The sequence below is a fragment of the Tyto alba genome, unplaced genomic scaffold (genome assembly GCF_018691265.1).
Source record: "Tyto alba isolate M040663 unplaced genomic scaffold, T.alba_DEE_v4.0 Super-Scaffold_46, whole genome shotgun sequence".
NCBI classification, from domain to species: domain Eukaryota; kingdom Metazoa; phylum Chordata; class Aves; order Strigiformes; family Tytonidae; genus Tyto; species Tyto alba.
This window is the reverse complement of record NW_024881322.1, coordinates 3,757,114-3,780,084: the sequence shown is the minus strand read 5'-3', so window position 1 is coordinate 3,780,084 and position 22,971 is coordinate 3,757,114. Positions and strand designations below refer to the sequence as shown.

At 35.2% G+C, this 22,971-nt stretch overlaps 1 protein-coding gene across 1 annotated transcript in view; it reads left to right on the top strand.

Annotated features, from left to right (window-relative positions):
• Nucleotides 1–22,971, top strand: part of TOPAZ1 (testis and ovary specific TOPAZ 1) — a 39,802-nt gene that overhangs the window by 7,986 nt on the left and 8,845 nt on the right. Inside the window, exons 3-15 of the mRNA XM_032991225.2 lie at nucleotides 2,028–2,095; nucleotides 4,498–4,625; nucleotides 6,628–6,689; nucleotides 9,007–9,119; nucleotides 11,268–11,353; nucleotides 12,062–12,199; nucleotides 16,558–16,621; nucleotides 17,719–17,870; nucleotides 18,085–18,177; nucleotides 18,455–18,570; nucleotides 19,980–20,046; nucleotides 21,080–21,254; nucleotides 22,827–22,927. Coding sequence (XP_032847116.2) covers nucleotides 2,028–2,095; nucleotides 4,498–4,625; nucleotides 6,628–6,689; nucleotides 9,007–9,119; nucleotides 11,268–11,353; nucleotides 12,062–12,199; nucleotides 16,558–16,621; nucleotides 17,719–17,870; nucleotides 18,085–18,177; nucleotides 18,455–18,570; nucleotides 19,980–20,046; nucleotides 21,080–21,254; nucleotides 22,827–22,927 — 1,363 coding nt within the window. The remainder of the gene's footprint in view (nucleotides 1–2,027; nucleotides 2,096–4,497; nucleotides 4,626–6,627; nucleotides 6,690–9,006; nucleotides 9,120–11,267; nucleotides 11,354–12,061; nucleotides 12,200–16,557; nucleotides 16,622–17,718; nucleotides 17,871–18,084; nucleotides 18,178–18,454; nucleotides 18,571–19,979; nucleotides 20,047–21,079; nucleotides 21,255–22,826; nucleotides 22,928–22,971) is intronic.

Here is a 22,971-nt window from a genome sequence, read left to right as displayed (position 1 = left end):
CAACAGTGACTGAGGTCCAAAATTCAGATAAGGCTTGTTTCTTTTTTTCTTTTTTTTTTTTTTTTTTGTTAAGCAAACTAACGAAGCACCCAACAACCAAAGAGGCGCCTAACATTGCTGCACATCTCTGACTTAAAGTTTCCTAACTACTGTAATTGTGCTTGTGCATGTGCCCAGAACCTGATGTCTTCAAACAAGTAGGTTTCAGTAGGACAAGCAGGTCCTGTCTCTTAATCCAGGAAGAATCAGGAAAGTCTCTGTGCGTGGTGTCCTGAATGGTTTGATTCAGTTAGCATGCTCTGACCTTTAGGATAAGCAGGACTGGTTATTCCTCCAGTGGTTGCATTTGAAGAAGAGAAGAGTGACTGCTGGTCACTTCCAGCCAGTAGTTGCCAGTCATCAGGAAAGGATTCTGGACCTGCAGCCTGAATGGGGCAGTGAAACTCAGTTTTCTCATATACTTCCATTTGCCATTTTCTATGGCCCACCCCTAAGTGACTCCCAACAGTGCAGGTTTTTGAATCAATCAGCTGAGGTATTTCTTTCCTCTCTTGCAGGGAATCTAGACATTTAACTCTAGGTGGCATCCAACAAAACTAGTAAGTTCAGTGGATACCTTTGAAAGCATAGCAGCAGCCATTCTTATTCTTTGGAGACTTCTGCATTTTAATGTTTTCCTTTTAAATAAATAGCCTAAACCTGAATCAATTTTTCATGTATAAAATAGAGAAGTTGAATACTGGTTTGTGTAATTTGTGCAGTGAAGAGAGATGTGTTTAAACTTAGCAGCAGCATGCAAGAGCATCCCACATTCTGACATGGTCTAGTCTGACTCCATTTCTAGATTGCTAAAATGTGTTGACTACTGGTTCTGTCAGTGTTCCTAGATTTGTCAGGCTGGTGAGCAAATGCCAAGTACTGTAATAAATGTAGTTTTCTGTATGTGTTTTAGGCACCTTCTTTACAACAACTTACAAAGTGCTTTAACTATTTCACGCTACACAATTAGCAGAATCTGGTAAAGATTTGGAAGTGGCTTTTGACCTGAAGATTTCAGTCTCTTCATGCTGTTAAATGTTTTCAGTTTTAAGCAACATTTATGAAGATGACAGCTTTCCAGAACTGTCTGAACTGCAGTTTTACAAAAAAAGTCAATTGTAGGGAAGATCACTCAAACTTTGCATTTCACTTCAAATGTAGGGAGAGAAGAAATAATCCTACAGAGAGCGTGCCTCTAATAAAAATCCCTCTTGTCTATGCAAACTTGGTATATTTTATTAAACTCTGCTTCTTAATGTGTCTCATATATATACATAGATACCTGTGCCTGAACGTTTGTATAGTTCCAAGTTACGCATACTAGGGAACTCTTTCATTTCCACTAGGTTGTTGCAAATTTTTAATTACTCCATTTTACTAGGCAACTTGCTGTCATTATACATGGTGTCATTCACCAGGTACGAGCTTCCAAAATCTGTGATGACGGTGTTGTTTTATATATTTTATATGTATTTTTACTTTCCGAGCTTTTCTAAGGAGACATACTTATTTTTTTTCCCAACTTATCCTTAGAATAGGTGAAGTAAGTATCTTTCTATGAACAAATGTTTTTGTTACTCTTTTTGAGGTTCATTGTTATGCAAACTGTCTTGAATATAAGATTACTATAAATCATATTTTGTAGAATCTGATGAATTGGCTCATTATCACAGTATTTTCATAGTTTGCTATACAGAGATTTCCCTGCTCAGTATTTTAGGCAAAGATAAAATAAAATAATGAGATTTTACTGACAAATTTTGGGATTTCAAATGTTTTGAAATTACTGAACGTGTTTAGGTGTATATCTGTAGGGGTGGACATAAGAAAACCAAAAGAGAGAGTTAAGAACAGTTTTACAACAGTGTGTTGTGCATAAGAATTCTGTCCATAGCTAAAAGTATTACTGAAAACTTTGTATTACTGGTTAGATTAATTCTGCTTTTGTGCAAGATGGATATCTTAAATACGCTTTTTTTTCAAAACAGACATATTACCATACAAGAATCTGGAATGTCAAATGATACTGAAAATTCCTGTGATTGGGTGCTAAAAGGTAAGAAAGAGTCTTTGGAGATTTTTGAATGTGTAATCAAGAGAAGAAAGTAACCGCAAAGATGTTCAGTGGCAAAACCTAGGCTTTCTACTTTCCACATAAAATGAGAACTTGTCAAGTTCAGTAATATCTTTTTATTGTAACAGCGACTTGGTTCCTAATGCATATAAAATGGATGTCTTTTGAAATGGTACAAATCTGAGCCTTACAGGGAACATCTCTACTCCACAGTACTTGTCTATCAGTACTGGAGTTTTTTTGACAGGTTTTGGTTGTGGTTTTTTTGACATCTCCCTGATCCTTTAGACAAGGAATTCTCTACGTTGATGAGATGATAGTAAGACACTGAGTAGTGTGGCACTGCTTTGGACTCTGTCTCATCATCCCACTTGGTTGTTCTCATATGTTGATCAGCAGACAGAATTTTATATTAGTTTTTTTTTTCCAGGTTGTAATTCTGTTTTTTGTGGGTGCTATGCCCATTGATCTGACAAACTGTTTTGGTTTTTAAGGATGCTTATTTTTTTTTTTTTGTTTTTAGAAAAGGATACTTTTGACTTAATGGTTTTTTTCGTCATATTTTAAGCAGAACAGTCCAACTAGGCAGCATCTAAATGTGATTTGTTTTGTTTTATACAGCTTGCATACAGATCTACTATGCAAGGTATGTCTGATGTGGAAGTTTCTCTTAGGTTGGAGGAACAGGATTTTGACTTTGAACAGAAGCCTGTTACTGACACACTGGAGAAGGCACCGAGTGCTGAGAGTGGTTCTGAAGGTTCTCAGTGTTTCCCTTTCTGGTGTCAGTGTGTCAGTTTGCTGTTAATCTGGCATTCTGCCATTATGTATTGATTATTTTGCAGGCTTGAAAAATGTCTGTGAGAGTACCTCTTGTGCTGGTTTTTTTGTATCGATGTGTTCATGTAGAAAGTGAGTGGTTTGGGCAGATGTAGCTTCCTGGAGAAATAGGAGCAAATAGAGACTATTTGGGGGAGAGAAAGTTTCAGGCTTCAGTGATTACACGGCAAAATAAAAGGTAATGAGCGTTGAAGAGCTCAGACACCAAGAAATAGACATAAGTTCCTTGAGGAGGAGTAGGGAGGAAGTGCAAAGTTAGGCTTCTGGTGATGTAAAGAGCCAGAAGGGGCCTGTGCCATGGCATCTGCAGTACTGAAGTGATCGGGCCAAATCTGGGAGCAAGTCCAGTACTGTTTATTAACTTCTGCGTTTTCTTAAACTGTTTGTTGTTTTACTTCATGTTCTAATGAAGTTTGAGGCTAAAAGTCTTTGGGTCTTTTTGTGGTGCTTAAAATAAAGAAAAAGGTTTAAGTAGATCCTTCTCCCCAGATCTGAGAAACTTAAGATCACATCACACTCTTAGGTTAATGTGCATATGGTAACTTATGTTTGATATATGATTTGTTAAAAAGACCTGTACAGAACAAAAGAAAGGTGCCTGATTTTGGTAATTACTGACGATTTATGTATTTATTTATAAATACTGCTTTGATGTTGTGTTACATAGTGAGGTCATGGCTGCTTATCTTCATGGCTTTATAATCAAAGAAGGGCAACAAATACTAGAGTTAAGGTATTCTGGATGACGTCAATCCTCTTCATCTTTCAAGTGGAAATCTTATGTACATTGTCTTTAAGCAGATGCGTCTTGTACTGGTAATCATACAGACACCAGTGACTATAAGATAAAAGCCTTTCCAATAATAATATGATTCTTTCTTCCTGTGTCTGGACAGCACAGCACAGTTGAAATTCATTCATGTGATCTAATGAAACAGTGAATTTCTTCTCTGTGCAGAGCTCTTCTATTGTACATAAACAGATGCTTCAGAAAGCTGCAGTTAGGTGTTCTGCTCATTTCCTATGGCATCTGCAAATGGTGCTGAAATTCCCTGACACTGAATTCTCATTGAGTTTACTGTATTATAGGAATTTGGAGTTTCTCAGTGCTATCTATATTTAGCTCAGAGTTGCATCATGTCATTACAATTAACTTATCCCCTTCTGCAGCAAAGACTGTCTTTATTTGCTTAGCAAATTATCATACATCTCTTTGGCTGTGTTTTAATAGCAAAGCTTAACTGAATTTATTTGTAAAACATTGAATTCAATATTCTATAAATAAACCTGTTGTACTGTTCTACAGGGACTATTACAGAACATACAGCTTGGATAGAATTTAAATTGCAGATTCAGTTTAATATTTATTTGAAATGGTTCATGCTTTAAAGGTGAAATAATTTTACTTATAAATTTCACATTTAGGAAGTCTTAGGAGTTCTTAGATATCATTAGTATTAAGGCTTTGTAATATTTAGGAAATAAAAGCTTTGTTGTCTTGTAGCATGGAAAACACATAAAGTAATGTGTTTATACATTTTCAGCTAAAAATATTAAAACCCACAACTCCAGAGAAAGCAGTCCTTTGGGAGATGTTACCGAGGACTTTCTTGAAGATGGGCAACTGAGAGAAGTGGATGAACTTTTAAGCAGTTCTGACACGGATGAAAAGGTACTGAGAAATCATACTTTCTGTCACTGAGTAGTTTAAGAAATTATAGACTATGTAATTGGAGAATTTTAATTCTTTTTATCAACAAAATTTTTAATTTCCTGTAATAAAAATAATATTAGTTTCATATATTACTGTGCTATTGACAATGTAAGTTTTGCTTGACAGAACTTGTTGTTTTTTTACCTTGTCACTAATCATTAATCTTCAAATTTTAAATGAAACAAGATACTGTTATATCAGTTGTTAGAGTAATTCTCTGTTACTACTTGTATGAAAATTACTGTTCTGGTAAAGACCTAAGAGTACTACCATGCATATGTGACATTATTATATAATACACCCAGTTTTAAAAGTCGGTGTTAAATGCTTCTCACCAGAGTCTCAGAAGGATGGGGTGGTGTTGGAAAGCTGGGGACCTGCACAGCCATCATGCACCTGAGGAGGATCTTTCTGTGGCTTCTTCCGTGGGCAGCAGGGCCGTTACATTAGCATACTGACTTTCTGGCAGTTCAGAGGGAATTAAGCCATTTTCATGCTCACTGACTTTATCTGATCTTTCTACCCTTTCTGTCCTCCTTCCCCTAGATAATAAGTCTAGGTCTTGTAAGACTTGCTGAAGTTTTATACTATTTACTTCTTTGATAATGGATTGGAATTTACATCTCACTGCCACTCAGACATAGTTGCTGATAGCATTTACTGTTTTCCACTACTTCCAGAGTGGATAATGGTTTTAACTGGATAAATTAAACTGTAAAAGTCACATGGCTCGAAACTGGTAATTGATAAGGTAATCAAACAGTAGGGAATCAGTTTCCCTGGCAAAATCATTATTTAAGAGCAGAATAGAAACATTGCCTTCAGCAAATGGAATTGGAGCTGCTAACATCTGATACACAAAGTGAACAGCGCCGTTGTGTTCCCTGACCTGTTAGAGAAGGTAAAAGGGTCTGTCAAATAGTGCAGGTACCTGGAGGTATAGTACTTGTTGCAATACTGCCAGGTCAATCCCAGTTGGGCTAATTTGTAGTGTTGTGGCTTTATAAAATCAGTGTCCTCATGTTCACTTTTTCTGTGCTGTGTTAGACAACAGTAAATATGTACAACTAATCTCACCCAAACCTCAAACTTAATCAAACTTAAGCTGCAAAATACATGCTACAGCCCTAAACTTATTCCTGTATTTGGATGGAAAACAAGTTATGCAGACCTGGGGAGGGAGTGGAATGGCAGAACACTTGTTACAAGTATTCTACCGTTTGGGGTGAATTGGGGGCTTGGGGTTTTTTGATGGCTTTTCCAACTAATAATGCTGTGAGATGGAGGAAAACTAATCATGGAGAAAACCCTAAAAATAACTAACTGGTAAAATGAAGTTCGGAAATTCAGTGAGAGCATGTCCATCTCAAATTCTTTGGCTATCATAAATTTGTGATGAAATGTGAAGTTCAAGTTACTTCATGAATAATGGACAAAACAAAACCAGGGTTCCGTGACTTTATGCTCTGTCAGTCCTTTCAGGTTCTCACCGCCAAATATGTTAAGTTCTGTCTTTTTTTCCCCATATCTTTGGGGACTTTTTACCTATACATCATGGTGCACAGCCGAGCAAAAGCCTTAGATTTGTCCTCAATAAAGCTTTAAATTTTCATTAAACTTGATGGGATGTCTTTTTTGAGTTTCCACACGTCAGGCTCAGTTAAAATTATGCAGTGGGCCTAAAAATGGCTGGGATTGTCGGTGGGAGCAAAGAGAAGTGAAGACAATCATGTCAACTTTTTCTCAATTAAAAATCACTGTTTTAAAGATCACAGAGTATAGTGGCAGTGTGTCCATTTAAAAAGATAGTGTAAGAGTAATCCTACAGTCCAAATTAGCTTTTACAGTCAAGACTATATTATCACAGCTTCCAACCATCACTAACAGTTTGTAGTGTAAAGCGTAACAGACCTGGTAGTGCTTTGCTGTATCTAAAAGTACATTTTAAATGTCTTCACAGTTCAGGTTTGCAGATGGAGTGCCTGATGTTAAACAAGAAAAAAAGGGTGAAGCTGAAAAAAGGTATATATACTGTGTCCTTCATGCAATCTACAGTGTTCCTCAATTACTGTAAAAATTAAATGTGATATTTTTACTGAAACACCATCGGCATCTTAATTCAATTTTTCTATGTTATTGTGACTATGTGATGAAGAAAATAAATACGCAAAATAATATAATTTCACTGTGAAAAATACAAGATAAATATAGTCACAGCCTGACAGGACAATAGAGGTTATTTTGTCCTTTAGCTGGTGACAAAATATATCTGCTTCCTGCCAGTGTCTCACCTTGGCACCTCAGTATGAGTATAGCATAAGATACATTTGCAGCCACAATAGCACTTACCAGAACTTTAAAAAAGAGAAAAAAAAAAAAATCAGTGAAACGTGCAGCTTTCTTTTCTGCCTCTTGGGACTTTCTGATCTTGTGAAAGAATTGAAAGATCACATTCAAAATCAAGCTGTCAAATATTTGAACAGCAGTAGAAGAAGGTGCTTAAAAACAAGGGGTGTGGAGTTAAGCACGTGCTTTACTGTTCTGCTACCTTCGAGCTCTGCTTGCAGTGTTTGTTGTACATATAACTTGAAGTGTCAAACTAAGAAACTTGCATTCAACATCAACCCAAAAAAGAAGCAGAAAAAGACTTTGTAGAAAAAGGTATACTTAATTGATGGAGTACGTAAGTAATTAGAAAAGAAACACCAGATATTTCAGAGTCATTTTCACAATAATCAAGAAATCTTAGCTATCATAGAAGAGGGTATTGCTTTTTTCCAGCACCAGTTACATTTCTGACACAGACTTGAAGTGTACCTGAAGTCCATTAAATGGAGAATATTGCATCTTTTCATTAATCCACTAGAGAGCTCCAAGCTCCTCCTCCTGGTAAAATACCCATTTAAATTTACTTCAGTAGCATAAATAATTTTTATGCTGTAGAATAAGTAGATTATGCTGGATGAAGTATGTTTGTGCAAGTCATACTGCATTACTTCACTTCCTTAGTTGAAACACAGCACTCTGCAGAGAAAGAAGAGGCATTTATTCCTTCATTTGGAGTCAAACTCTTTTTCTAGTTTTACTCAAAAAATGTTTCAGTTGCCAAAGCTTCATCTAGAAGAAAACAAAGTTACTGTTCTTATTTAGCAATCTCTACTTCTAATGATGATGTTAGTTAAAAAAAGAAATTGATTGTAGAGCCATATAGTTTACAGTTCCTGGCAAAATTGTGTGTAATTTCATGTCTAGATTAAAAAGAGAGCTGAGATTGTTATCCTGAAGGTAAACTGCTATGAAAATCCTGTTGTGTCAGATCTGAGGCTGATATCATAAGGAAGCATAAAAAAATTTGATGCAGTAACTTGAAAATTCTGAGTAACTAGATCTGCAGATTTTTTTCCTCTGGAGACCAATGCAATACATTGACTAGAATAAAAATAAATGTTGATAGTGAAGAATTTGAGTTTGTTACACAGAGGTTATTCTTCTCTGCCACAGCATTTTTATTTTGAACTGTATTTAGGAAAGATTGTGTGCCCCTCATAGGGGACAGCAAGTTTATCTCTGTTTCTAAACAGCAAGAAGGCTGAAATGTCCTTTGTATTAAACCTAGATTCTTAATTGAAGGGGGGGGGGGGGGGGGAAGAGAGGAGGATCTCATGAAGGGGAGTTATTTTTTTCTGTGTTTTTACAAATAAGAAAGATCACCAAGTATTTTTCTGGCAATATTTGTAGCTTATTTTGGAAAGCGTCACATCTTAGTACTTAAGTTGTCTGGAATGTACATATTTGGGAATAGTTAAAGGCAGAACAATCTTTGATTGGAGTTTCCTTTGAAATCACCCAAGTCTTCTGCTGAATAGAGTCAGTCGGTTATTAGGAAAGAAAACAGCTGGCTTTTCAAATGTAATTTCAAAAGCTTTGTGGATTGCTCCTTTGGTAGATACTACATAACAGACTACTGAAAAGTAGATGTTGCTTCAGAGGTGACAGAAATCATCCCAGTTTTCTGTCAGCACAGTAAAAAAAAAAAAAGTAGAAGTGGTTCACAGGTGCCTTTTCTACTTATTTATTGAACTTCATAGCGTTACACTTTAGGACAGAATAATCTCAGCTACGATCATAATCAGATTGGACCAGGCAATAAGAGTAATGAAAGTAAAGTTGTTGGGAGTGCTAACTATTTAAATTTACAGCAAGTTTTTAAGTGTTGTGTAATTTGTTGAAGAAATTCTCATCTTTTACACACTTAATCTCCCTTTCTAGGCATTTAGTATATGGAAGAAGCACCTGTTTAATTTGGTTAAACAAATTTTTGGTTTTTAATACTCAACAGTGACTGTAAATACGAAGATCTTGTTAACTGTGAATTGCTATCAGGACTGCCACTGCATGCCCCGAAAGTGAATGTCCTCAGTGAAGCTACAGTGATGAAACCCCAGACAAATGGTATCGTATGCTGTATTGGTGAACCTTCCAGAATTTATTTTTACATGTGTTTTATTTACCTTTAAGATCTTAAAGAATTTCTTCAATTCCTGAAGGCGTGGGCTGAAATACAGCAATCATTCTATCTTGGTATTTATGGTTCTCAGATACTTTAATGGCACAACTGTGCCTGCATTCTTAGTATTTTGACACATTGTGTTTGAGCCATGTTATTGGCAGGTATCTTGGTTTTCTTTATTGGTGGTCATAGAACGTGACTGCAGATTTTCTTGGTTGGTTGTTATCTGTCGACAAAACTTGGCTGAGGGATTTGCCCACTTTGCCAAAGGTCAGAACTTTGTTGTTTATGCCAATTTGAATGTTCGAGGCATTCACTAGACTGGATCAAGGAAATTATCTCAATTTAATAAGCAACACTTCATTTTGACCTAATTTTGGCTTATTTCACACCTGGGACAGGTACCTCTTAAGTGTCTCTGCTGCCAGAGAACTTGTAATGGAACTGTGATCAAGGTTTCCATCTCTTTTTCTCTGCACATAACAACTCTTACATTTAGTCTTACATAAATGCATAGTTTTATTTGGCATACAAGATAGAGAAAAACAGGAGTTGGTTACTTACGGATAGATACTGCATTCTGTTTCTTTGAAACAACTGTTTCAGGAATTAATATTTTTATAATTATTGGTTTATATGGATATTTATATATTCAGGATGTTTCCTAAATTGAGATCAGTGGTAGAGGTTCTTGGTTAGTTTCAAATTATACTGCCAGTCTGAGTTTGAAGAACAACTTTATCATCATGTCATTTAACAATATTTTCAGGAAATGCAAGAAACATAGATGCTATAAAAAGAAACTGTGAAATATATCTCTGGACTACAGTAGTTTGAAACAGCTCATGTCTTTGGCCTTAGAAGTATATACACCTTCTGAAGAGTTCTTCTAAATACTCCTTAAAATCATTTGAAATAATTGCCAAAGCAAGAGTTTCTGTGCCAGAAGAGGGTAAAACAGCCTTTGTTTTTCCCAGAACTGTGCAGGCAGGGTTGACTATTTCATTTTAGTGCCTGCTCCCCTACAAATCTGACAAACAATTGGCAGGGAGAGTACAGTTGAAAGAACCTGGTCAGAAACTCTGTGCTGTGGGGAAGACAGGAATCTGGAGGGAAGACAGCTGAACTCAAGTTCCCAGTGGCATTTTTCTGTTTTCTCAGTCTTCTTCTTGACACTAAATTTATCTAATCCTGAATTTACCAAATTGCCTACCAGCACTGCACAAAAGTATGCAGCTGTGACAGGACATAACATTTAGATATTTAATTGTTCTGTGTTATATTTCTCCTTCCTATTCTGTGATAGTCCTGTCTGTTCAGAAAGACATGCAAATTAAGAACCATGTACCTAGTGCAAGTCTGTAGTAGAACATGTATCATTATTGGAAGCTCTTTAGTAACTATAGGTTGTCAGAAGTAGCTAAGCACCCTGCCTTTTGAATACACAGTTCTTTCAAGGGGCCAGATGGGAACCCTAGAAAGAAAGGCATTCAAAAGCTCTTATTTCTTTTCAGATATGCAGTTGAAAATTTGAACTTTTATCTTCCATTAACATTATTCATCTTTCAGAGAAAGAAATCTGTTATCAATAATAATTAAAGTTCTACAACCAAGTTTCGTTATTAAGAAACCAGTAACTTGTATTGGGCTTAAGCTTAATACTGCACTGCTTAAAACATAGAGGATGAAAGGTTTTATTTCAGTTCTGGAAAAATAGTTTAAATTTATGGCTATTTTGTGGGAATGCAAAGATTACTGATAAAGTGTAGGGTGGTTCCTTTTGAAATTAAAATCTCTGGATATTTTTACTCTATTTCTTATCTCTGTAAGTTAGATTAGAAGCCTTGAGTAAAGTAGTGAAATTTTTAATTTAAATGTGCTTACTCTTGAAGTTTGTGTAAAGTCTCAGTTTTAGGACAATTAAGAAAACTAACTTAAATTACTGGCTTCAGATTGTATTAAATTTTCATTAGTCATTGCTGTGACTTGAAGGAACTGTAAATATAAAGGAAAATAAGATAAATGAGAGTGGTTTCAATATGATTCATTTTATTACATGATCCATTTATTGCCCTCATCCTAATTTTTAGATTACACATTTTCAGGAAAAAGTCATTTCCTGCCATTGCAAAATTATGGAGATTTTAAGCCATGGAAGATGGAAAAACATGCAACTGTGAGTTGTTAAATCCTTAATGATTTTTGGTCCTTTGGCACTAATTTTGTCCTGGATATTCAGACCATTCTCCATATATCTAGTCAGAAATTATGAGTGTTTATGTTTCTACTCCTCTGAAGATGTTATCCCTTAGTAAATAGAATTTCTGAGAACAAAATCAGTTACGAGGGGACAGCTATTCATAGTGGAGCTTTGTTGATTTCTATTTCCAGCTTATGCAAAATTGAATGCTTTCTGCTTCATTGTTTTTGTAGAACTGAAAAGCAGACAGGGCTTCACGTGTTTAAGAAAGACTGCATTATCCATTACGCTGGGCACTGAAAAAGGGTAAAGGAAATGGATGCCCCAGAATTCTCAGACTGTTATCCAGAGCCATGCGAGAGCTTGTCACCTTTCTTCCTTCTCTCTACTCATTGTCCGTTTCATTTAGCAGTTCTCGCATTCTCTCTGTCTGTGGTCGTCAAGACAGATTTTTGCTGTGTTAGACACTAACACAACATGACAAGGGATTGATCTCGGTCTGCTTTGAAATGCTGCAAATACAGCATAGAGATGAGGGTTGTTTCAAAGGTTTAATTGTAGATAACTTATTTTTTACTTTTGCTTGTAGGTATTTTGACGTTCTCAAAACGATGACCATGTTTGCTTTTGAGAAGTATTATTTGTTGGGTTTTTTCTGCTTGTTTTAATTTTGTTTTATTTTAGGCTTCTCATTCAGTCCAGCGGATCCTCGAGATGATTGAATTGCCCCGTAAATACTGCAGATTTTATTTCATAACTTTGCGTGGTTGTGAAAGAACAAAATGTTGGTTTTTGCATGTTCCTGAAAGAGGGGATGAAAAGGTAAAGAGATTTATTGAAGAAAGGAACAGATCATGTGAACACTTGTTAAATGCAAAATGACATCTCTTTTGTTCATTTATGTATGGAAAGGGAGCAAATTTCAGAGATTGATGGATCAAAAAATTGTGCGGAAATTCTTCCTCTTAAGATCTTTCCCACTTCTTTTTTAAAAAAATTATAGAATTTGGAACTAACTGTCTTTTTAAGAGAGCAGGCATCAGCAAAAGAGCAAGAATTAGGCTGTAGGAACAGAGTATTATAATGGGGAGATTCTGAGACATTTCTATCCCAAACATCGAAGACCTATAAGCAAACCCAGGCTTTGTATGTGTTCTTAAAGTCAAAAGCCATCTAGGGTATATTACTTCCTGCAAGTTTCGTGCAACAGGGGCACATTTGTTTAAAGATGCTGTAATCTGCTTTAAATAGAGCAATAATTCTCATAATATTTGCAAGCAAAAATACTTTTCCGGTGGTGGGCAAAGTAGATGTGTTTTCAAACCATTTAACAAAGAAATTATGAGTCTGTAATACTTCCAAGAACTGTGCAAGGCAAGCTAATTGTTCTGCCACGTAATAAGACTTTGGAATTGGTTGTATGAAACCAAGATTTAGGTGGTTCTGTAAGTCACCTGGAAGCAAACAAAAACTTTAATACAACTAAACAAAGATAAATGCCTAAACTTGTCCTCATCGGGTCTTAAAAGATTTATTTCTTATCTACCATATGATGGTATGAGTACTGTTTTATCTTTGGTCAGTAAGTCAGTAAGTAAGAAATTACAGAATCAAAATGTAAAAAATAACTTGTGGTGAACCTGTTAGACATAAATACCAAAAAGAAAAAAAAAAAGGTAGCATCTAAAAGAGCTTATCCATTTCCGTGCTATCTTAAATACACTGTCAGAATTCTTAAAATATGTCAGTGTACTTTGGTTTTATTTTTCTTAATGTTTTTTATTCTCCTTTTTGTCTCAAAAAAGAGCTGGTTTGTTTTGTTTTTGTTTTTGTTTTTTTCTAATGCTTTGTAACCCCTTTGAAAATTTATATGACAGCTTAAAAATACGAAGATCATTTGAGAGTAATTTTGTATGGGACGTTTTCCTGTTTCCTCTATTGTGAAATATCTTTGGCAGGCTGTAGTCAATATCAGTAATTTTCAGCTAGTTTGTATGAATTATCATGGTTTGTAATGCTTCCTTATATACAGACACATTAAAGAATTAAATTATTTGCCTAAAACTATTAGAAATCCCCTCCATTTGATTTTAATTGTGGTACAGCACTCCAGCACACTTACGGTTCTGGCCACCAAATCTAGCTTGACTTTTTTGGTAGTCTGGAAGTATATGTTGGGTTTTGTTTGTTTATGTATTTATTTATTTTTCTAGAACGGTCCATTTAAAAATTATAACAGGCCAAGCACCTCATGGTGGCACCAAAGTACATAAATGGAAGACCGCTAAAGCAGCAGCAAAGTCATCTAGTCAAATAAATCTCTTTAGGAACCGTGATGCAGACTGGTAGTTCACTTAGATATAGTACTTTGTTTTCAGTGATGGTCGTTACCATAATTTTTGAAGAGAAATACCTTTCCCCATAATGGATATTACTTCCTTTTTGTTAAGTAACTGGTTGATGCTTAAAGTCGTAACTTAGTAGGATTTAACGCCCTTTGCAGTTGTTGATCACACAACACGGCAGCGATTTAATTCATAGAAACAACGTATGTTTTGAAAATTAGCATACTCTTGAGCTCAGCAAGTTCTACAAGTTACCAGTTTTTATTTTTTAAAAAAAGATACCTTTAATTTCAAACAGTGAAATCTCTTCTGTATTAAGCAAATAAAGCTACTAAGGCTGTATTAAGTATTCCCCAAAGTATGTAAAAGGAGGGCATCTTAACAATGTGTATAAGTATCTGATGGAGAGGGAGTATGGAAGATGAAGCTGGACTCTTCTCAGTGGTGCCCAGGGAAAGGACAAGAAACAGTGGGCTTATATTGAAATTACAGGAAATTCAGTTTGGCTTGAATGATACTTAAGACTGTAGCATAGATAATAATTGCACAGTTAAATAAGTGGTTTGAAAACATTTCTCTGCCTGATTTTTTTAGCTTTGTGCACCTTACTTACTAACTTGGACTCCTCTCCACTGAAGAAATGTTTACTTTTTGTGATTTCTTACTCTTTTATCTTGATCCTATTAACCACTAACTTGAAACAAACAGGGTATAAAATAGGAAGATTTCTGTCTTCAGTAATGGTCATCTTGCAACTTCAGGGCCTTGGGTGTATGCTTCTGTTGTGTGGGGTTTTTTAATTTGGCTTCCTAAAGAAATTAGATTTAAAATTGCACTGTCATTTTATTAATCTGTAACCACCTTTAATTTTTGAACCTGTTGGTCACTTTCAGCCTCATTTAATACTGAGTGTGTGTCCCAAAGATGCCGCAGGGTTCATAAACAGAACACCTTGTAAAAAGGATTCTGGTTTTGATCTCACTGAGTGAAAGGCTGCAGAATGGGGTTTTCCCTCTTATTAAACATCAGAGTGCACACTGACTGGGAGATGCTGAAGGATTTCATAAATTCTGGTGCTGCTGCTTCTGATTAAGCACCTCTGTGTTACTGCAGTAGAACTGTGTTTTAGTGGACAGTTGGTTGCTTATATTAGATACACAGCCCTTGGTTACAATTTTTATTAAATTGTCATGTTAAATGAGTTGTGGCATTAACTGAGAGGTGACATAAAAATGAAAATTATCTCTTTCATGTACCTTCATTTGAAATCTGTTATGGTTCACTCAAAATTTAGAGATTTTACATGGTCTGTAGGTTCAGTTACACCTTTTAAAATTGAAACAACTAAATCAACTGAAGCCTCCTAGAAGCTGCAAATGAATAACATATTCAATTTCTTTTACGAATGTAATGTAATGTGTCCCATGATTAAATACTCCTAGAACTGGATTTTCCAAGCAATTTCACTAATATTTGGAACAGTCAGAGCTCCAGATGCAATCCTGGCTTTTTTTGGGAGTCAGTCCAAAGAAGGAGGAAAACAAATTCCAAAAGAAAGCAAACTAATTTACATACTGTAAGCATGTGCTAAGTTTGTTTTGGAAATGCCCTCAGCCACCTGGGATTGTAGATTTGGATTAAATGAGCTAACCCATTGCCAAGTGACACTGCATATATATTAATGATCAAAGATTCTACATGATTTTCTGAAAGGTATATCTTAGACTGTAGTTAAACAACATTGACACTGTTTCAAAATAAAAAACAATAAGCTTTGTTTATATTCAACATCCTTACGTGTACAGTTTTTGTGTTCTTTGACTTGATGTTCTGAACTGGTTGATGGTTTTTAAAAAAATAGGAAGATGTCTTAGCCACAAGCCAGTATCTTCTGCTTTGATAAGTCATTTGCTGCTTAACAAACTCCATGAGTGGATCCTGTCTAATTTTGAAGTTGCATGTAAAAATAAACCTGACTTAATTCTATAATAACATGACTACTAATTTAGGGCATTTTCTGTCTCTTGATTTTTTTGTTCTTTCACAAAATAGTATTAAATATGACCCATTTACATTGTTGTACAGAAATACTGTAAATGTACCAGAAGTGACAAAGGGTATCTGAAAGGGTAGGCGTGTTTTTTCCTGTTAATTTGGAATTCTAAGATTTAATTTCAGTGGTCTTTATTTCTTAATCTGAAGATATAGAGCAAAGTGTGTAAGTGTCACAAAGTTGACAGCTTAAGATGCAAAGACAAGAATGTTCCAATACCAAATAACATATTAAAATATCTAGGTGTGGATTTTTCTTTTTTTAATCAAGTGGGTCTGGGTTGAAATGATTCATCACATCAATTTAATTCTGAGTTTTTTCTTCTGTATCATTAGGAGTGAGTTTTTGTGACTATGAGTGTTACCAAATTCACTTCTAAGTGATTTTTTGACTTCCTGGTTGGTACATTCATGTAATTTTATCATGATTTTTCTTTTACCTTTTTGCTTTTCTTTCTCTGTTTACAGTCTGCCACATTTAAACAAATTCTTTTTTTTTGTTTGCTATGAGTGTATACACACACATGCATGCAGTTGTGGTCCCAGCAGCTCCTTTCCCAAATATTTAATCTACGTTATTTTGCTATGTGACTTGCTGTCCTTTTGACAGTGCCTTTGCCTACAGACCCAATTGCCTTCTTACAGCATTTGTCAGTATATACGGGTTAAATAGGAGCGGTGTAAAGCTCATTTCCTGATAGAACTCATGTTTGGGGGTAGTTCTTCTGTTCGGCATAAACTGGGGTAACATTTTACTGTGGATTTTTTTTCTTCTTTTTCTAGATTTGCATGGCAATACTTAGGACATATATTAGTATCAAAGAACCAGGCCTTCTGAAACGTGCAGGTATGATACAGTAATAGCTTTTGATGTATCTTTGATACTTAGTTTATTTAAAGCAAATTAAATAGGCTGGCGGGAGAGAAATGGGTACCACTTCAACAGTGGATAAGAAGTTCTGGTTTCAAAGCAGTGCATCCAATCCATATATGTTCATGTTCCAATTTCTCACTGAGGCTAGGTATTTAGATATGCAGTAATCTGAGGAGGTTGTTACAAATCTTACTTCCATGGAAAATGAACTTAGCCTGAATCAAACTAGACTTGAGAGTAGAAATGAGTCACTGGGGCAGGGAGGAGGCTTAACAGAACCAAGATTTTGTTAAGGCACTTCTGTACACCCTGGCCAAACATCACAAATCCAAAAGCTTTAGAATTAAGCTCTTGACATGAAGTACCATTACAGCACCCAAACAGCTCTAGTCCCTTCACATTACCATATATATAGACAATTATGATTAACACATTTTAGGGGCTGTAGTTGATTCAGATCCTTTTGAGTTCACTCAGAAAGGGCTAAATTTTACTCTGGACATTCTTTCCTTTTGTACCTGTCCTGAGCAGTCTTACATTTTTGAAAGCTTATTAGAGTGTAGCACAGTGTGAACATGGGATCCAGTTGTATTCCTGTGTATTGATGTTTCCATGCTGAAATACTGAGCGTTGTAATGCAGATGACACTGGGTACCAGCAGGCTACAGTAAGTCTGTCAAGGCTAACACCAGACCAGGTTGTACGACCATCCACCATGGTAACACTGCACTTCACTTCCTACAGCTTCATGTCTAGAAAGGCCTTACTGCCTTGATGCACTTAATAAACCTAACCTGGTGTTGTGCAGTTTTCTTGTGCTGTACCAAATCAGCTAAGCTTTCTTGAAATCTATAGTGGTTATGGTGTTCAGCTTAATGACGTGAGATATTTCAAAATAGTCAGTCTGGGTCTAGTAAGATTAACACTGTATTCAAACTGGAACCCTTCACCCATTTTTCTCCATATCCCTGTCCCATAATATCCTGGATAGTTGTTACGCTGCATTTAAAATTTAAGGAAATAACATCTTCAGTTACCCCAAGATGAAATTAATTTAATTGCTTTTTCAGCCCAAATATTTGTGAAATATTACGGGGAATTTGCTCCTGATGTGGATTTTGCTTCTCAAGTGCTGAATGATCTTCTTGTTTCTTTGCTCAAGAACTGTTTGTTGCAGGAAGTATTTCAGATACTGAATGTAACTGTACAAATCAATACACTGGTAGGTGACCTTGTAATATTTTTTTTATCTTGGATGCATAGTTCCTTAGGTTTTTTGAGTTCTATGCCATTTGTAGTAATAAGTTTGGTTTTACTCTGGTACTCAAATCTTGGGGGGGGGGGGCGAAGAGCAACTCAAAAGTTCCTATTATGAAAACTCTAAGCGTCCTAATTGAACAGATCTGCAAAACTGATTGTGCTTTTGTCTAAATTAGCCAACTGTAGATGTTCTTCTGAAAGTTTTTGAGCATGTGGCTTCTTCGAATATAAGAGACGCTGTGCCTACATTAATCAGTACCTTTTGTAAGGTATGAGTTTGATTGTACTACTATTTGTTGGAATTTCTGAAATACCTTGCCTGTTTCAAAACTCAAGCATATCACTTTAATAGTATTTCAGTAGTATTTTTTTAAAAGATACATTGTGATTAGCTGAATTTGTGGTAGGTGTTTCCATTTATCCCTTATTTTTTACTGAGATTCACTGTAACATGTGTTTTCCACTTGTTTGCCACAACTCTGGAAATATGTAAGGGATCACAATTTTTTGTATGCTTACTTTTCTTCCTCCTGTTTGATATTACAGCTTATTGGTGCTGGTATGTTCCTTGAGTTTGAACATTTTGACTATATTCTTAAGTTCCTTCACCAATTACAAGTTTCCCATCAGGAAATAAATACTGTTTTGAACATAAAATCCAGGTATGTCTTCAAGGAGCTATTTTATAATTATATCTGTCTTGTTCCTTCTTCAGATTCTATTCTTATAAATGGATGTAAAAACTTTTAAAAGCCGTTAGAAAATGCAAATTTAGTGTTCTGGATGAAAATACTATCATATCATGCCTAAATATATTTTAAGGTGCTGTCAGTCTACTGTGCTTCAAAGATCAAGAATTGTTAAGTCAAAACTTAGATTCTGACCGCAGTTATTTTACAAGCTGTTTCCAGCTGTGCTAGAAGTTTATATAACTGCAATCAAACTAGAAACATCATGGTTTCATATATTGTTGAGGCCTGCATAAGCAAACAGTACTTCTGCAATAACAGAAATAGGCAATAAGAGGTTTAGTTATCTGAAGTATTGTTCTAGTTTCATTTACTGTGTGGCAACACAACTAGGGAGGAGAGTAATTTTTTAAGTACTCCTGGATTATGCTGGGCAAAATGTGAAATCACTGTGTTCCAAAACTGTGCTGATGTCTCCTCATCACTTGCACAAGGTCGTGATCTTTTTTTTTTTTCCCTATCATCTGCATCATATATGCATACACAAATTGAGAAACTAAATTAGCAATTCATAAAGCAACCTTTGATTCTTAGAGGAAACCAAATACGCAGCATCTACTGTGTGGAAACAAGCCATCACTGTTTAAAATCAAAGCACTGTAGAAATTATTTGCTGCTTCTCATACTTTTCCCGTAGAGTACCTTTCAGCCACAGATCTCAGTGTTTTACCACTGCAACGTACTACACATGCTGGAGGTAATTTTTACCACTTTTCAGACCAGGAATCTGATTCACAGAGGAATGACCCCTTCTGGGTTGCCTCAGTATCTGTGTTTTCAGCACAAACTGAGAAACAGTCTGTACCTACAAAGACTGAGCAGCTGTGCTACTTCACCTACATGTGCTAGCTCATTCAAGTGTAGGTTATGTATCTTGGCATGATAGCATTGCACTGGGTAGATGTATCTATTGTGTCAGTGTTGGCATCAGAATAAAGTATTATGCTTCTAGGTATCTGAAGCTGAATAGCACTTTCTTTCATGTAGTTAACTTGGGGTTTTTTTACCCTTATGTCAGAAACACATGCAATACTATGCATTTACACAATGCACTGCAAGTCTTACTCATACCTTTTCAGTTACGTTTCTACTGAGACAACTGAAAATAGCTCTGCTCCATTACTTGTTAATACTTGTGCTGCTGGCTTCCCTTAGGTTGATTGTAAAAGTGTCCGGTTTGCAGAGTATGTAGTGAATAGGATCAAAAATCACATCAGTTTTTAGTTCATATATGATAATTTGTTGTTTACCTTGTGCTAGTACATAGTTTAGTTCAATAGGATGTGTTAGAATTATGTATTAATTTTTTTTTTTTCTGGAAGATTTCAGGAAAGATATTTTGATAAAAAATGGGTTTTTGACTTCAATTTGGCAGTGGCTGAAATTCAGGTACAGTATGTGCAATTTTCAAGCCTGTTGGAGTACTTAACCATGACTTCTTTTAAACCTACAAGAAATAGCAATTTCTACATCATTTAAAATTAATGGGCTTTATTATTAACTATACTGAGATTATGATCAAATGTTTTTATGCAAAGCCATGTTAGGGAAAGATTAACGTGCTGGGGAAAACTGTCTTTGGCTTTTCTATGATGTCAGTATTTTAATTTGCATACTTGTAGTTTTTATCTTGGCTTTGCATCTAATTCAAAGATTTTAAAACTTTAGGCAATTATTTTCTATGCCTTACATTTGCTGTGCTTGTAATTGTTTGTGGTACATCATTCCTCACCAAAAAATTATTTAAGATATTATTTAGCAGTTAGAATTCATATCTAGTCTAAAAAAGCACAATTGTAAAGGGCTCTAATTGGCAACACTAAGCAGGTATTTTAAAGAATAAGAAAATACTATAAAAAAATTATTTAATTGGACACTTGCATCTTTCATATTCAAGGACAGATTACTTATTATGCACAATTATAATATAGTTTACATAGTATCACACTTACTGCACAGATCCTAAGACCAAAATTTAAGAAGAGAAGAACCAGGACTGATTTTTCACTCCTTTAACACCAAAGTCATCAAGTGGTCTGGCAAGCAAAAGACTAATTCATAGAGAAGTTAACTATCAATTTGGCATGGATTGTACAAAAAAAAAAATAGTAAAATACTGGATGAATGTTAGTTAAATAGGATGAATAAGTTACGAGCTTCCCCAATTGGGGTCATGATATAAATGGAAAAAGGATTTTAATTTCTTGAGGGACAAAAGGGATTGGCAGTCCATGCAAGTTAGGCAACATGTTACTGTGCCATATTGAACATGGGGGTTCTTGGCATTAGCGTTTCATCTGTGTCTTTTTCTACTTTAACTCTATCCCAGGTGTATCTCGAATTTATCTCGAATTGCAGTCTATTTTCTGTTTGGTATTCTGGAAGCAGGTTGGCTTACACTTATCCCTTGTCTTTTACGCAGCATTGCAAGGAAAAAAGTGATTGGACCAAGCTGGGAGCTTTGTATGTTAATGTGAGAGCTGGATGTGAATATTTTGATGATCTTCAGAAATTGTCTTTCTGTATTGCTGAAATACTAACCAGAGATTCTGAGACGGACAGACCAAGAGTTCCTTTTTGTGATTTTGCTGATGCAGGTAAAATTAAGATGCAAGAAATGCTTTTTGTTCATCCTAGTTCTTTGTAGAGTTTTTAAAAGAGGTAAAAAAACAGATTTGTATACTGTTTTCTGAATATTACTTAATTTTATATGTTACAATATTCAGAATTTCTTGAGGTGCAAATACAATCGGCTAAAATGCTCAATAGAAGCCATTTTCTAGCAGAAATAAAATCTATAGTGCTTACACTTAACGTCAAAGAAAGTACTGAAAGAACATTAGAGGTTTGTGAAATCAAGAAGAAAAACCGAAATTGATGGTCTTTTAGTAAGAATGTCCTATTCTCAGGACAAAGACAAATGTATTTAAAGTATTGTCAAGTGTCACACTCTCAATAGTATAAATAAACTTTAGAGCTGTAAATAGCTATATGTATTTGTATATTTCAAAACACATTGAATACTGTTACATCATGTATATAATTTATATTTTTTTGGTTTTTTGTTTTTTTTTTAGTAATTTGAATTTTCAGAATTATTTCATTCCCTAAAGAACCAAGAATTTCTGCGAAGGGCTGGATCCACAAAACACATTCTAGTTTTTTAATAGTTCTGGAAGGTTTTCTTACCCCTTTCCTCCATATGCCCCTGTGTTTACATATTTGTATCATCCTTCATAGTAAGTTTGCAGAAAACTGAGACTCAGTGAAGTGTGTCATCAGTGGGATATTAAAGTGGTTTATAATGAATGACTCAGATCTTTTTCAACCTGTATGAACTACTAAAACATGATAAATATTTATTCTAGGTATGTGACATGACCTTTCTGACCACAGACTTTCATATTATAAAGCAGCTATCACAGCTTCCACTTGTGACACAGAAGATTCTGGTGGGGCTTGGAACTTAGTCCATCTTCCCTAGAGCAGTGGTCTCCAAACTGATAGGCCCCTCTATCAGTAAAACACTTTTGAGCATTCACCCCCAATTTATTTAGTTAGTTATTTGCAAATTATATACATGTACTCCTGCACTAGTGTATTAAGTACATTATAAAACATACACAAAAATAGAAATTAAAACGATGACATAAAGATGAAATAAACACTTCTTTTTACAATATTTTATTTGTTTTGATTCTTTTAAATGGAACAAAAAAATATTTTCTTCCCACACCTGAATGGAATGTTGTGCTCACACTCCAATTTGGAGACCACTGCTCTAGAATACCAACAGTACTTACAAAGTGGTTGTATATAATATGGTTGGAAAAATTTGTAATTACTCAGTTCCATAATTCCCAACATTTCTTCATGGTGCCAGAAAATGCAAAGACTACTTCGCAAACGACGTTACTAAATTATGCCATTACATGTCCAAGCATTTTATGGATGAATTAGACTACTATGAAATAGTATCTGAATACACTATAGTTATTTACCCTACTTCTGGTGTTAAGACTTAGGAAGTTACTACTTTTAACAGCAAATATTTCAGAAAGTATATTTAATATTTTCACAATTACCATGTTTTTCAAGTGTGTATTTTCTTTAAAATTGCATTTACATGTAAAATTAAAAAAAAAAAAAAATGTTTTCTTTCTTTCCAGTAATAAAAAATTCACAACATAATGAAGGAGATAGACTTTTCATTGGAAGGACTGGGATAAGTGTAATGTATTCTTACCACAAAGTTCTGCAGTGGATAAAGGTATACTGGACTGTAGGAACCTGACTGGAAGAAAGAGTCATTTC